General features: G+C 31.5%; 1 protein-coding gene across 6 annotated transcripts; it reads left to right on the forward strand.

Moving 5' to 3' along the window:
- Positions 1-1,072: 1,072 nt before the first annotated feature.
- On the forward strand, positions 1,073-3,055 carry LOC146944589 (uncharacterized). Of its 6 annotated transcripts, none has more exons than XM_085742949.1 (4): positions 1,073-1,129; positions 1,586-1,724; positions 1,834-1,910; positions 2,648-3,055. In XM_085742949.1, the coding sequence occupies exons 1-4, from the start codon at positions 1,088-1,090 to the stop codon at positions 2,897-2,899; spliced, it is 510 nt and encodes a 169-aa protein (XP_085599075.1). In that variant the 5' UTR covers positions 1,073-1,087; the 3' UTR covers positions 2,900-3,055. The 6 variants fall into 6 exon arrangements, with proteins under 6 accessions (XP_085599075.1, XP_085599076.1, XP_085599077.1 ...); XM_085742950.1 differs by having other exon boundaries at positions 1,080-1,129; positions 2,651-3,055; XM_085742951.1 differs by having other exon boundaries at positions 1,080-1,129; positions 1,837-1,910.
- Positions 3,056-16,563: the final 13,508 nt, after the last annotated feature.

A 16,563-nucleotide genomic window follows, 5' to 3' on the forward strand; every position in this document is an offset into this window, starting at 1 on the left:
ACTTTCAAAATAATAAATTCATATCTTTGTAGGTTTGAATTAACAGTTGTGATAAAACATTTTTGAGCATGTTGTTTTAATTTTTTTTTTTCACACAACAAAGGACTTTCCAACATCTTAATGCCCCCAATTTAGGTCGCAAGCTTGCCCCCAACTTAATAATAAATTCTTATGTTTAATACAAGTTACAAGTTCGAGCCATTACCTAAAGGTCAATAACTAGATATCTGACTATTGCGTACGAAATAAATTTTGTTGGAAGGGAAGAATCCACTTTATGTATCCAGCATTTTTTCTAAGAAAAATGAATCACTAATGGATCCCCTAAAAAAATTAATCACTAGTGAAAAAACAATTTTGAGAAAAGAATAATGTGAGATGTATATAAAAACAATGGGGGTGTAGGTAGTAGTCCCCTAATTTAGCTAATTTCTCGTCGCACGTTCGTTTTCTTCTTTGGTTTCTCCTTCTCTATTTCAGGTCTCTCTCGCTCTCTCTCAAGGTTTGCCACTTTTAACAATTTTGTTTCTTGCATCATTCATATGTTATATGTATCATTATTATCATTAGACATTTATATTTTTTCAATTTTGTTAATGCCAGAATATCTTGATTGTGAATTAATTAATGTTAACTGTTTGATGTATGCAAATCACCTCCTTGTTTAAATATTATTAGGCACAGTTAGTTTTCTCAATGTTGTAATCTTTTATATATCGACTTTTGAACCAACCATGTCACTATTAAACACGGATACTGACACAGACACTGGATCTGGATAATGACATGACACGTCGACACTGGTAATAATTTAATAAAAGGACGTAATTCAATATAATCATATATGTCGGTGTGTCCGACACTGGTACATGATTAATCCGGAGAGTGGTACTCCACGCTTCATAGCCATGTGAAGATACAATTTATTTTTTTTTACTTTCATGTTCTATGTTAATGCACGCAAACTGTTTCATATATTCATTTGCCTTCTATGCCTTGTATCGTTTTTTCTATTTTAACATTCAGCCATATTAAATTTATCTCACATTTTGGTTTCTTATTTCCAAATAAATAAATAGAAGCTGCTATGAAGCTATTTGCTGATGAAGACCGTCCTACACGACCCAAGGCAAGTCTTTCTGGAAATCCCAACTAAGTTTATGTGGATGAAGCTATTTGATTTTGATTCAAGTTTCACAATTTTAGTTTCTTTAAATGATTATGACAATGTCTTGAATAAGTTCAATGTTACACATTGTTCTGCATGCAATGTTTGTTTGCATTGATATGGGATTAGTGTTAAGTATCTGCTCGAATTATTTTTGTAACATGTCTTTATTTTCCGATACTTGAAATAGCTGGCAGTATTTTATCTTGCATCTTTATTTTCTGCAAATAGCTTTTAGCTCAGTTGTTCATAACTTAGTTGATAAAATGCTTGAGTCGTAAACATAGCGATGTGTATGAATGAGGGATGAGGATTTCAACTGTTTGATATTGCTGTCCCCTCTTGACTTCCTTGCTGATTGTTGTATAGTTGCATATATTATGCCTCGAGTCTCTAAACAAATATTTACACAAGCAGGCGATTTCCAGAAACAGGGGGACTGACGTACATGTCTATGAAGTTGGAAATATACTGTACCGTGTTACGAAGCATGCCTCTGGAGTAACCTCCACCGAGCGTACAGCCAGCGGCAGCAAGGTAAAAAATGAAAGTGAAGGTTGGTTTTCTCAATGCTATAATGGTTAATGTATTGACATCACAACCAACCATGTGAAATTTAACTCACATTTTGGTTTCTTATCTGTCCAAAATAAATAAATAAATAGAAGCTGTTGTGAAGCTAATAGCTGGAGACCCATCTACCCTCAAGCTGGGTGCCCCTTTCAGTGACCTACCACTCCAGGCAAGTTTTTCTGGAAATCCCAACAAAGTTTATGGGTCCTTTTTGCTTATGATTCAAGTTTCAAAATTTTAGTTTCTTTCAATATATTTGAATTCTTTATTAATTTTTATTTTTACCAACCATTATGGTTCCACACATCAAACAAAGAATGTCCCGTCTCCAAATGCCTCGTGGTAAAACAGATTATAGGAGCTCATAAGCTCTGATCATAATCTCTTCTAAATACTCCCATAAGCACCTTGCAACAGTAGATAAGCCAGAATAATCCGTACATAAGCCATTCCAAACAGCCCCCTAACAATGAGCAACTTGTACTTGAATAAGTTCAATGTGACATATTGTTCTGTATGCCAGATATTTCAAGTCACAATAGAAAAATACATGTTTCAAAACAAAAATTCGACGTATTTTGTCTTGTATCTTGTGCATATCTTTGGTGTGGGTGTATGTCGGTTCGTTGAAATCATTTAATTTTTGTGCAAAAAACTGCAGCTCATTTTGTTATAACGTACATAGGTTGATAAAATGCTTGAGTTGCATCCATAATGATGTGAATGAATGACAGATGAGGATTTGAACTGTTTGATATTGCTTTACCATCCTTATTTCCTTGCCGATTGTTGTTTATGAATGAGAGATTAGGGTTTGTACTGTTTGATATTGCTTTATTCTCCTTATTTCCTTGCCAATTGTTGTTTAGTGACATTTAAATGTCTCTGTTCAAATTTTTAAACCAGCAGTTGGATCCGGTAACTTACGGAGAGAATAAAAAGTACTACACCGAATTTGGAAAGGTACGGTTTCTTGGTAACTATGGTGGCCAAGGATTCGAGTCTCTGATCAAATTTTTAGACCAGCAGGCGGATCTCAAAACTTGGAAAAATATTGAAATACATGAGACTGAATTTGGAAAGCGACGGTTTCGTGTTGAGAACTTTGGCGGAGCAACCACCATCGAGCGTATCTTGAAGGTTAAAAATGATGTATAGCTCTTGAACCATCATGCCTTGGATCCATAATATTGTACATCCTCTTGGATATGTGGATTAATCTTGTCATCAAAAATAAATTTCTACTCTTAAAAAAGAGTAACATTTGTTACAATTTTAGTAAGACAAAATTACACTTTTGGTCTCTTCACTTAATTTTAGGTAACAGTTTGGTCCTTTACGTTTTTTTTTATTTCAATTTTGTCCTTTTGATCCATTTTAGGTAAGAAACAACGCAAAATTTGCACAATAAAAAAAATTGAGAAAATCCTAAAGAGAATAAATCATATTATGAAAATGGGAGTTGAAAGGGATAAACAAATTGAGCTCATAAATGGGAAAATACTACATCTTTGACTGAACAAAGTTGATGAAGATTGAACATTTTGGTTCAAGATTAACTTCAATTTGAAGAAGGAAAAATTACAGTTTTTTGGTTCCAAAGGGGAGGAGTGAAAGGATATAAAAGTAGGGGCACTTAGCATGGTGAAGTAACACTTTTGGACCATGATAGTGAAGTCACTAATGAATATGGAAACCTATAAAACCAGCCACTTACATACAATTAATTAACAATCAAGATATTATTTTCAACACTATCTAACACTCACTATTTTATTGGATGAAATCAACGTAGGTTCTACACTTCAAAAATATGTCACACATAAAGTGGTGGCACCCATATAGATTTTATCCGATAAACGAGTGAGTGTTAAAGAGAATGTTTAAAAGAGAATGTTTTTAGCACTCATTAATTAACGCATGTAAACTGTTGGATGTATGCAAATCACCACTTAGTTTAAGATTGTTAAGTAATTGAAATTCAAAGTTAGTTTTCTCAATGCTATAATGCTTTATTTATTGACTTTAGAACCAACCATGAGAAGATCCAACTCTTTTTTACTTTAATTTTTTTTGAAGAAGCTACTCTTTTTTACTTTCATGTTCTATGTTAGATCGCATTTTGATTTCTTAGCGAAAGTATTTTGCCTTACTCTGTGTCTACAAAAGACTTGGAAAAGGTGAGTCAATGAAATTAGCAAACATCAATTTGTGAAGAGTAATGGTGTTACCGAATGGGTTCATTGAAAGAGTATACAAGTGAAGAGAGGATGGTTAATATGCTTCCAGTGGCTATAAGATGTGTCCAATAGTCCCTTAGAGCCAGAGGCTAGGCCAACTATGAACCAAGTGGCTCTTATGATTAACACTATCAAAGATGAGGAAAAATCCTTGATTTATCAAGTATGATTGTTTAGGATTATACATGAAACAACAAAATTATTTCAAATAAATTTCGATAGAATATTTATAAGTGTATGTTTGGATAAGAATATTTATAAGTGCATGTTTGGATTGACGATGGATTTACCGGAATTACAGTGTGTCACTATGATTTTGACAAACTACAACTACAGCTTCAACAAAACCACGATGCCCCTGTGATTTTATCAAAATCATCGTCATTCTAAACATTTATTAAGTCTCTATGAATAACCATGAAAGAGCTGTGAGTTTTTTTTTTTTTTTTTTAAACTGATGTGCCTAGTAGGCTACATCCAAAATATATTAAAGAAAAAGTGATGCACAAAAAGGAGGGGGGCCAAACCAAACCCTCAAACGCTAACAAAACCTATAGTATGGTAGACCAAGCCTATTCTTGGCAAGATCATCCCAAATAGATACAGGAGGAGAGTTCCACCAAGTAAACTCAGAAAAAGCAAATCCTAAGGAAGCTAACTTGTCAGTGCAGTGGTTTCCTTTTCTGAAAATGTGGGTGATAATGAAGTTCATTGTTGCGAGTTTTGAGAGACATTTAAGCCATCTATTCTTGAGCTGCCAAGGTATGATACTAGGTGACTTGAATGCCAAGGTAGCTAGGACTGAGTCACTTTCTATCCATATATTGGTCCAATTTCTTTGAGAGGCACATTCAATTGCTAAAATTACTCCCATAATTTCAGCGTGCTTGAGATTCCAGTGTTTGCAGCAAAACAACCTAAGCAATGACCATTCTTGTCTCTGAAGATTCCAGCATAAGCTGATAGCCCTGGAGCCCCCATTGCAGTGCCATCTGTATTGCATTTTATCCAATTGAGAGAGGGAATTTGCGAGATGACTTCTATTAAGGAGCTTTTGGATGATGACAGTTAACATTGAATGCTTTTAATATCACAAAATTAGAAATTGATTGATTTGTTGCTAGCTTTGAAAGATTACCAGTCATGGATATATTAGCAGTGATCATGGCAAGAGAGGAACTCAAGGATATGGCTTGATGTTGTTAAATCTTAAGTTATTTCTACAAAACCAAATTGTGTTGATTAAATGGCTTACATTGAGGACTCCATCCTCTATTACAGACATCAAATGGAGATAAGCAAGATGAAAGATTGATTCTTTGATTAATGATAGAGCATATCCAATTCCATATTGCAACAGCAAAAGAGCATTGAAGGAATAAATGATCTGCAGTTTCTACTTCCTTGTGACACAAGGTACAGACTGAAGGGAGATAACAATCTCTGATTGTCAAGTTTTCATCTGATGCCAACCCCGCCTTCTGCAATTGAGACTTATGAATTAACTATAGATTAAAATATTTTTCCTATGGGCTGGTTAGTTTAGCTAGTGAGTAGTAGTAAGTAACTCCGTAGCTCCATTCCACTTCAAAAACGAGTTGTCTTTCTTTTACTTTATTTTTTGAACTAAACTATGTCTTTTCAACACTTATGATTTATATGATATTTTATTTTTTAAGTTTTTTTTTATTCCTTGCCATGTATTTCCAAATCCTCTCAAAAAAAAAAATGTGCTCCCCTTTCTACCCATATGAGATATTATTTGTTATGGATTATAGTAAGTGATTTTGATACTCAATATTTTTAAGGGTCTCGCTAACAAGTGTCTAAGAGCATCCACAATGGAGACCCTCACATTTGAGGTCTTAAACGGGTCCCACATGAACAAATCACTTTTTTATTATTTTTTAATAATAGTACATACTCCCTCCGTTTTAAAATATAAGCAAAATTAACTTTTTAGGTTCATTCATTTAATGATATATGTGGTTCATAATATGGACCACATACATCATTAAATGAATGAACCTAAAAAGTGAATTTTGCTTATATTTTGAAACGGAGGGAGTAATATGTACTCAACCACTTCAATGTAGATCCTCTATCAAAAGGTCTAAATGGGTCTCATCAATAACTATTTATTAATGAAAAGCAACCAAAGCAATTCAAATAATGATTATTTTATTGAAAAGGGGTGTGGGGTCCACTTAAGATTGGGGTTCTTAAGTTAGACCTTGGGTCTTAAGAGACCCCCAAATTTTTTTTTTCACATTAAGGGTACTTATTAGGTGTCGGGTCTTAAATGGTAAAGACCCTACCAATGTGGATGCTCTAAGGACATTGTTTAAGGAACCCATAAAATGAAACTTTGTCTTAAAAATACAAGTCAAACATGCATAAAAGTTATAACTACACAATTTTCAATATGAAAATTACTATTTTTGGATACTTAAACAATGCCCTAAGAACACTTGTTAGCATTTTCCTACTTTTAAGGATAAATATTGGGTAATTTTAAAAATGTCAAACTATTTTCATACAAGATGTAACAATCTATTTTAAAGAGTTTATATAGATAAGGTGAAAACAACTTAAAATTATATTATAAGTTATTATCCTAAATTCTTTCAAATAATTTTACACTATCAAAGATGTGTTAATACTCTTATGTACATTATTCACAAATAATTTACTTTGACCGTATTTTTTAATTCATATATAAATATAAATGTTTGTATACAAGATGTTGTTCAATTTGTCTCAATAAATATTTTCAAAATATCAATTTTGTATAGATTAATGATTACATAAATAACAAATACTCCCTCCGTCCCAAAATGTAAGCAAAAATGGATCAACATAAGTTGATGTATCTGACACAAATTTTGAACAAGATACCTTAACTTTTGTTGATCAATTTTTGCTTACATTTTGGGACAGATATAATATTTATTAAAAAATAATTTTTAAAATTTTTAGACATAAATTGACACAAATTTTGATGCACAATTTCTATTATTGATATACTAAAATGTGTTGCATTCAATTAAGATTTTAAAAGACTTTTTTATTATGAAAAAATCTTGTGACATTCAATCAAGACTCTTTGTATTTTAAAAAAAGTCTTGTGGTATTTAATCAAGACTCTTTATCACTTAAGAAAAGTCTTCTGGTATTTAATCAAGACTCTTTGTCATTTCAAAAAAGTCATGTGGTATTCAAAAACATTTTGATTTCGAAGGATTGCTTAATATATTGGATTTTGTGATAGGTTTCCATAAGTGCACGGTCCTATCAAGTAGTAAAAATATCGATCCACATGGAGTTAAAGTAATTACCAATCTAATTTTTAGTTTTGATTAGCTGAAAAAGAATAATTTGGTTAAGAACAATGATTTTTTAGATTAAATTTTAATATTAAAAAGCCTCATGGGTTTGAGGTTTTCATCGTAATGTTAAATCCTTGACATTCCCTATCTATTTCTCCATTCTATAGAAATTCATTTCTAAGGACAATGTGTTCTTTTATATTTCATGTTTCCTCTCCGAATACGTGAATGTATCTCAACAATAATCAAACTTATTCTCATGGTTGATTATTATTGAGATCCTTTGAATGCAACTTTATTGTCCCAAGACTATTGTCTAATCTCATTTGATTTAATATCAAACTTCACATCTCGGTTCTTCGTTCGATATTTAAGATATGATTAAATAACAACATCAAACTTCACATCTATGTTCTTCGTTTGATATTTGTTATAAAATTTAATAAAGATAAGATTATATTAGAAAATGGATTCTTATAAACTAGAGTTTAGACGTGGGTTGATTATGATTCAATCATTAAATTATTCCAACAATCCCAAGACTAGAAAAATCTAGTCGCACATGATCATAGCAGACAAGGGATTAAAATATAAAAACATGAAAGTAAAAGATATAAAGATAAATAACTGAAAAGTAAAACAAGAATGTAAAGAACAAAGAACTTATAACAATGCAAAACTATCCTTTCAACTTTAGAGTAAGTTTACAAGTATCTGAGATCCCTTTTTCCTCATAAGTGAGGTCTATTTATAGCCTAGAGCTTCAGACAATATACATTAAAAATGAGTTACAAGCCATAAACCAAAGAATTCTAAGAGTTTGTAACAAGTATTTTTCTCTGCATTGGGCGCACGGTTGTGCTTGTGAGGCACATTATCATGCTTGCTTTCAAAAACCTTTAAAATTCTGCTAGCTGGGAGGGGCGAACGATCATGCTTCAAGCGCACAGTCGTGCTCATTTTTAAAAGACTATTTAGTTTTTTTTTATCATAAATCTATAGTCTTATAAAATCTCTATAGTCATTAAAATCTTGCAAAGTCATTTAAAATTCGCAAAAAAAACTTAAACAAAAAATATCTTTTAAAGTCCTAATTCAATACACCCCTTAAGACATTTATTAGCATTTAAAAAAAAATTAAACTTATTAAATTATACCTTTAATTAAGATATTCATTAGAATTAGCATTTAAAAAAATATATTTTTTAAACTTATTAAATTATACCTTTAATTAAGATATTCATTAGAATTTGTCAAGAATATCAACTTACTATACGAAGTCGTTTGATACTCATAATCTTGTCTTGATAGTTGATACATAACTTGTCCAACAGTTTGGAAATTACGGTTTCCGATTTTTGTCACGCTCACATCGCAAAAGGTAACCCTAATCATTTTTTTTTAATTCTTTACTTAATGTTGTAACGTTTGATTAATTGATTATATGAATTGTTGTAAATAATTATTGTAGTTTCTACATAATCTATACCTATTAATAAAGGCAAAACATTGGTTTGGTGTAGCCTTTTTTTCATACCATAATTACCCTTACAAATCGTCTCACATGTCCAAAATAACTTATGGGCAAAAAAGGGTTTTCAAACAGTTTTCTTTTTTCAATTTTTTCCCTTACCAAACTGTTGCAAGGGAGGTTACCAAATTTTATCCTTACCCATAACTGTTTGCACAGACAAAAGAGAGAAAATGATAGAAGGGGAGATGAAGACTACTTCATGGTATAGAAAGAACGTAGAGGGAGGGGATGGTTCTTCTATGCAACAAGTAGAACATGAGGGAAAAAAGGATCAGTGCACCCAATGATCAGTTAGAGATAAAAACTTTGAACGGTTTCATTTTTTCCATTTTAAAAATTTTTGTATGAGTTTTTTGGTTTAAACTATAGATGTATGTATCTTTGTTGTGTTGTTGTATTCAACAGTTCCAAATCCTTCTCACACTTTCAATTTGTTATGGTAACAATTCTAAAATAATCTCTATCGATATTCACATTGTCAAATAATAGGTTTAAATTGTTATTGTAATTTTGCTATTGCTTATTTTCATTACTTCCCTCTTTCTTTTTAGTCTGGATATCAATAATTTAATTTTCATCACTTTTGATGGTTCACATTGAATATGGTTGATAAAATATGCTCTTCACAAATATTTATATTTTCTTAGCCCGTATAAGATATATACAAGTATAAAATTAATTTAATACCAAATTATCCAAATACTTTTTGCAGCCAATCTTTTGGGAAATTTTCATTTTTTGAATACATTTCATATTTAACATAGACCACTAAAATCAATTGATCTACATCAACCCCTTACAATATCCATGCAAAATATTCTTCTCATAATTTTCTCTACTGTTTTTGCATTGCTGCATTGTCTTTTTATGTTGATGTGGGTGTGCGTTATGCACCAGATGTGTGGAAGGCCAATAATTGGCATGTTTTAGAGGCCACTTCATGAACATGAGTGTGTGTGAGAGAGAAATTTTAGAGGGAGAGGAAATAGATGTGAAGGCATGGAGGAATCAAGAAATTTAAGGGAAGGATTAGAAAAAGGAAACGCGACGAGATGGTGGGATCAGTTCCTCCTAAATTAAAATGGTATCATGAACACTATGGTCCAATTCTTCCTTTTTTTTTCATTTATTGTCTCAACTTATGTTTCTTCCTATTATTTGTTAATTTATATTATATTGGTTTAAATATCTTTCTTGAACTCTCTTCTTCATACCAATGTAAGTTGTAAGATTCACACGTAGGATTGTATCCACATCAACTTTTGACTTATTCCCTTTCTCTTGCTTTCTAATTTTGTAATATATTTTTGGTTCTAATTATTTTTTTTCTTCAACTATCTTCTGCAGAGAAATACAACTTATGACAGACACATTGAAAAGTAGACACACACAAGAAGTATTGCAACTATTTTTATTTATGCTTTTATTATGTGGTATGTTAATGGTGTGTTGCGGGTTCATGACATGCAAAAGCACATTTTTTATTATAGAAGCAAAAACACTTTCATACCTTGCACCTATTCTATACATTATCTACGTTAACATTCCTATGGTGGTGGACTAGATTCATCAACAAGTTATAAAATAATCAGTTGAGATTGAAAGTATTAAAATGTAAAAAAATGATTTTATGTTTTCTGGCAGCTTTTACTTTTCTTCAAGCCGTATTGTTGTCATTAATGTTAGTAGGTTACAGTTCACTGTCTTTCTGTGTGTTATGCTTCTACGATTTTGAATATTCATCCATGTCTTCTTCTACTATGATCACACACTTTATTCTTTTACCATTATTTTTTCTTCATTTTCTATTTTATTTTTCAAAAAAATTGGCGGTTTTATAATTTTGATTATGAGAGTTTGGTATCAATTGGAGTTCAAAGGATGTAATTTGGAAATTTAAATGCAGAAACGAAGGCGCTAATAGATTTTTTAAATGCAGAAACGAAGGCGCTAATAGATTTTGGAAGCGAAAGAGAAATTGTAACAGCACAAGAAGAGGATGAAATTTGATCTTTTTCCTAAGTGATGAAGGAAGAAAAAATGGCTCTTTGATCATTGGAACATTAATCACCAAGTTTTCCCAGAGTCTCTAACTGGTAAATCACTTCCGTTAACTTCCCTCATTTCAAATCCTTTTTTAACTTTTCTTTCTTTTCTTTCTTTACATTTTCACATATGAGAATGCCAAGCACTCAAAATTGTTCAATCCCACCACATGTAACCCTCCCTATTTTCTACATTGACATTGACATATTGGAAGTCCAATTGCGGTTTATACTTTGCTAAAAGATATGATAATATGAATTCCTTAAACATTAGAAATGATAAGGTTAACACTATCAATTGTTTACTTTGCCTAGACATTGTATCCATTTTTTCTTATTTGAATAAGCATTTGGTTTAATCTTATGAAGCACCGACATTGACATGTTGACATTGATAATAATTAAAACATGGAAAAATTGAATGTAATCATGTGCCTTGGTATTAGACATTGATATACCTTCGATTACTAATGTAGGTGCTTTGGGGGTTTGATGAATATTCCATCTATTTGTTGCTGAACAAAGAGAAAAAAAATAGAATGTACCATGTAGAAAGAATGGGACCGAAACTGGTCAGATCATTGTTGCTATTGTTTTCCTTTCTTTTATATATTTTCTATGTCAAAAAATATATATATCAATTTTCTATGCTATAATATAATTAGTTGTGATTGAAAGTATGAAATCAACATTTTTTGCCATGGGAGGCAAAATCAGTGCTACAAAACCACTTGAATTGCGAAACAATATGGAAGAGTTTATGTGCAGCCTAAAGGTGAAGAAAGAAAATAACCATGAATAAATAATATCGCAAGTGGATTGATAAAATCTACAAAGAAGTATGTACATAGAACAATATTACTGTATTTGAAAGTTTTTTTTTTTTTTTGTGTGTTTACTGGTGTTGTTTATACGTTTCAGAAAATTCATTTCAAACTTCCACTATTCCATTTGCGTCATAAATTCTTCACCGGGTTAACACATGTGTGTCTGCTTCAAGTTTATAATATGACTTTGGTCAACATTTTTTGGACGCGGTTCGACAATAGTCTTCACATTGATAGATTGTGTAACCAAGTTTATGAAGAGTTCTACTTCTCTATGTCAAATCATGTTTAACTGAGTTTGAACTTTGAAGATAAGGTTGGAGCATTTCTGATTATCGAAGGGGAGGAAAAAATAATACAGTTCATGTTTTCCTACGAAGCCGAGGCATGTTGGTTCTTCTCAAAATTTGGGCATCTTATGGAACCAAAAAAATACCCCTTTATGGATTGCCTTCAATCAGTTACCGCCTCTCCTTGATTCACTTACCATCTTTTTGGTAATGTTACAGGTTTGAGTTTCTTATATAGTATTTTTTTGTACCTGAACTTATAATTGTCACTACCAAACCTGGATATATATTACATAAAATAGCGCAATAATAAAACAAAAAAAATGGAAAGACGGGCACAAGAGTGATATAAGGGGAAAAGTTGCACTAGAGACATAGATAGGGTTTACTTATTGTTTCCAATGCAACTTCCTCAAATTTTAAAAATATTTGTTGGTTAATCTTAATTCTATTTCTAACTAATTTTCTTCTTTCCCTTTATTTTGGGAAATACTGAGAGTGAGATGTCCATTAAAATGCCCATCTCTTACAAGTATTGTCATATTGATATTGTTTATTCTCTGTTTCCAATGCATATATTAAAGGTTTTTAATTTCATTAACTTAAGCATTATAGTTTTATTGAATCAAGCAAACTTGATAAAGGAGGCATTAGACAGCTGAAATTTTCAAGAGAAGATGAAGATAACAAAAAACGAACACATGGTGATGGGTGAGGTATAAAGGCATATAAGTGACGGGATGAAGATGTGAATGATCAAGTATCATGACACAATCTGGTACGGTACCAAAAGTATGACTAACATTTCTACAATATATTAAAATTGTTGATTAATCACAATACAGGCTTTCCATGGATAACTTTTTTTTTGGCAAGCACAAATATTTTCAGTGTTGATTAATCAAAACTCATTGCCAGATTATTACAAATGTATTGAATGTGGACATGTATCATTTTACCTTTTGTATTAAGTTTGATTTTTATATCAAGTTCATGTATGATATTTTTTTTTTAATTCTAATAATTTTGACCAAGATATATCAAAAAAAAATGTAAACCAACAAGAAGAAAAAAAAATATGTTTATCAGTTACCCACGTTAGCGCAGTAGAAAAAGCGGACAGACGGGCACGGGAGTGCCCGTCTGGACGCTAGTTAGTATAATAATAGTCGTAATTTTGTGGATTTAAGTTTGCCTCCTGCATTTTTATCGATCATGCATATGGGATTATTTGAAGAAAAAAAATGCATTATTTTCAATCCTGTTTCAATATTGTTTTTGAAATTGCAATTCATTCAACTGTTATGATGATGATTTAGATTTTGAACCAACCATGTGAAGATGCAATTATTTTTGCTTTCATGAATGTGTCAATGCATGTAACTTGCATAAATTTGATCTCCGGTAAATCATTTTCATTGTTTTGGCTTTGCCGTCTTTGTAATAACTTTTGGTGACATTTCTTACCACACCTTCTGCGGGGAGGGGGTCACTTTTGTTGGTGTTAATACTTTCTTTACACTCTAAATTTAGAGGAGCCGGATGGAAGAACAATTTACTTGTTTTTTGGTCCGCATCCATTAATAAACTATTTTTTTATAAAAATAAAACTATTATTATTATTATTAACTAGCGTCCAGACGGGCACTCCCGTGCCCGTCTGTCCGCTTTTTCTACTGCGCTAACGTGGGTAACTGATAAACATATTTTTTTTTCTTCTTGTTGGTTTACATTTTTTTTTGATATATCTTGGTCAAAATTATTAGAATTAAAAAAAAAATATCATACATGAACTTGATATAAAAATCAAACTTAATACAAAAGGTAAAATGATACATGTCCACATTCAATACATTTGTAATAATCTGGCAATGAGTTTTGATTAATCAACACTGAAAATATTTGTGCTTGCCAAAAAAAAAGTTATCCATGGAAAGCCTGTATTGTGATTAATCAACAATTTTAATATATTGTAGAAATGTTAGTCATACTTTTGGTACCGTACCAGATTGTGTCATGATACTTGATCATTCACATCTTCATCCCGTCACTTATATGCCTTTATACCTCACCCATCACCATGTGTTCGTTTTTTGTTATCTTCATCTTCTCTTGAAAATTTCAGCTGTCTAATGCCTCCTTTATCAAGTTTGCTTGATTCAATAAAACTATAATGCTTAAGTTAATGAAATTAAAAACCTTTAATATATGCATTGGAAACAGAGAATAAACAATATCAATATGACAATACTTGTAAGAGATGGGCATTTTAATGGACATCTCACTCTCAGTATTTCCCAAAATAAAGGGAAAGAAGAAAATTAGTTAGAAATAGAATTAAGATTAACCAACAAATATTTTTAAAATTTGAGGAAGTTGCATTGGAAACAATAAGTAAACCCTATCTATGTCTCTAGTGCAACTTTTCCCCTTATATCACTCTTGTGCCCGTCTTTCCATTTTTTTTGTTTTATTATTGCGCTATTTTATGTAATATATATCCAGGTTTGGTAGTGACAATTATAAGTTCAGGTACAAAAAAATACTATATAAGAAACTCAAACCTGTAACATTACCAAAAAGATGGTAAGTGAATCAAGGAGAGGCGGTAACTGATTGAAGGCAATCCATAAAGGGGTATTTTTTTGGTTCCATAAGATGCCCAAATTTTGAGAAGAACCAACATGCCTCGGCTTCGTAGGAAAACATGAACTGTATTATTTTTTCCTCCCCTTCGATAATCAGAAATGCTCCAACCTTATCTTCAAAGTTCAAACTCAGTTAAACATGATTTGACATAGAGAAGTAGAACTCTTCATAAACTTGGTTACACAATCTATCAATGTGAAGACTATTGTCGAACCGCGTCCAAAAAATGTTGACCAAAGTCATATTATAAACTTGAAGCAGACACACATGTGTTAACCCGGTGAAGAATTTATGACGCAAATGGAATAGTGGAAGTTTGAAATGAATTTTCTGAAACGTATAAACAACACCAGTAAACACACAAAAAAAAAAAAAAACTTTCAAATACAGTAATATTGTTCTATGTACATACTTCTTTGTAGATTTTATCAATCCACTTGCGATATTATTTATTCATGGTTATTTTCTTTCTTCACCTTTAGGCTGCACATAAACTCTTCCATATTGTTTCGCAATTCAAGTGGTTTTGTAGCACTGATTTTGCCTCCCATGGCAAAAAATGTTGATTTCATACTTTCAATCACAACTAATTATATTATAGCATAGAAAATTGATATATATATTTTTTGACATAGAAAATATATAAAAGAAAGGAAAACAATAGCAACAATGATCTGACCAGTTTCGGTCCCATTCTTTCTACATGGTACATTCTATTTTTTTTCTCTTTGTTCAGCAACAAATAGATGGAATATTCATCAAACCCCCAAAGCACCTACATTAGTAATCGAAGGTATATCAATGTCTAATACCAAGGCACATGATTACATTCAATTTTTCCATGTTTTAATTATTATCAATGTCAACATGTCAATGTCGGTGCTTCATAAGATTAAACCAAATGCTTATTCAAATAAGAAAAAATGGATACAATGTCTAGGCAAAGTAAACAATTGATAGTGTTAACCTTATCATTTCTAATGTTTAAGGAATTCATATTATCATATCTTTTAGCAAAGTATAAACCGCAATTGGACTTCCAATATGTCAATGTCAATGTAGAAAATAGGGAGGGTTACATGTGGTGGGATTGAACAATTTTGAGTGCTTGGCATTCTCATATGTGAAAATGTAAAGAAAGAAAAGAAAGAAAAGTTAAAAAAGGATTTGAAATGAGGGAAGTTAACGGAAGTGATTTACCAGTTAGAGACTCTGGGAAAACTTGGTGATTAATGTTCCAATGATCAAAGAGCCATTTTTTCTTCCTTCATCACTTAGGAAAAAGATCAAATTTCATCCTCTTCTTGTGCTGTTACAATTTCTCTTTCGCTTCCAAAATCTATTAGCGCCTTCGTTTCTGCATTTAAAAAATCTATTAGCGCCTTCGTTTCTGCATTTAAATTTCCAAATTACATCCTTTGAACTCCAATTGATACCAAACTCTCATAATCAAAATTATAAAACCGCCAATTTTTTTGAAAAATAAAATAGAAAATGAAGAAAAAATAATGGTAAAAGAATAAAGTGTGTGATCATAGTAGAAGAAGACATGGATGAATATTCAAAATCGTAGAAGCATAACACACAGAAAGACAGTGAACTGTAACCTACTAACATTAATGACAACAATACGGCTTGAAGAAAAGTAAAAGCTGCCAGAAAACATAAAATCATTTTTTTACATTTTAATACTTTCAATCTCAACTGATTATTTTATAACTTGTTGATGAATCTAGTCCACCACCATAGGAATGTTAACGTAGATAATGTATAGAATAGGTGCAAGGTATGAAAGTGTTTTTGCTTCTATAATAAAAAATGTGCTTTTGCATGTCATGAACCCGCAACACACCATTAACATACCACATAATAAAAGCATAAATAAAAATAGTTGCAATACTTCTTGTG

The sequence above is a fragment of the Medicago sativa genome, chromosome 2 (assembly GCF_051527215.1).
Source record: "Medicago sativa cultivar Bolivia chromosome 2, Bolivia_mono, whole genome shotgun sequence".
Classification (NCBI taxonomy): Eukaryota; Viridiplantae; Streptophyta; class Magnoliopsida; order Fabales; family Fabaceae; genus Medicago; species Medicago sativa.

Coding starts and splice junctions, on each gene's coding strand:
- LOC146944589 (XM_085742949.1), top strand. CDS start 1,088: ATGAAGCTATTTGCTGATGAAGACCGTCCTACACGACCCAAG. Junction 1,130..1,585: donor ACCGTCCTACACGACCCAAG/GCAAGTCTTTCT, acceptor TTACACAAGCAG/GCGATTTCCAGAAACAGGGG. Junction 1,911..2,647: donor TCAGTGACCTACCACTCCAG/GCAAGTTTTTCT, acceptor TTTTTAAACCAG/CAGTTGGATCCGGTAACTTA.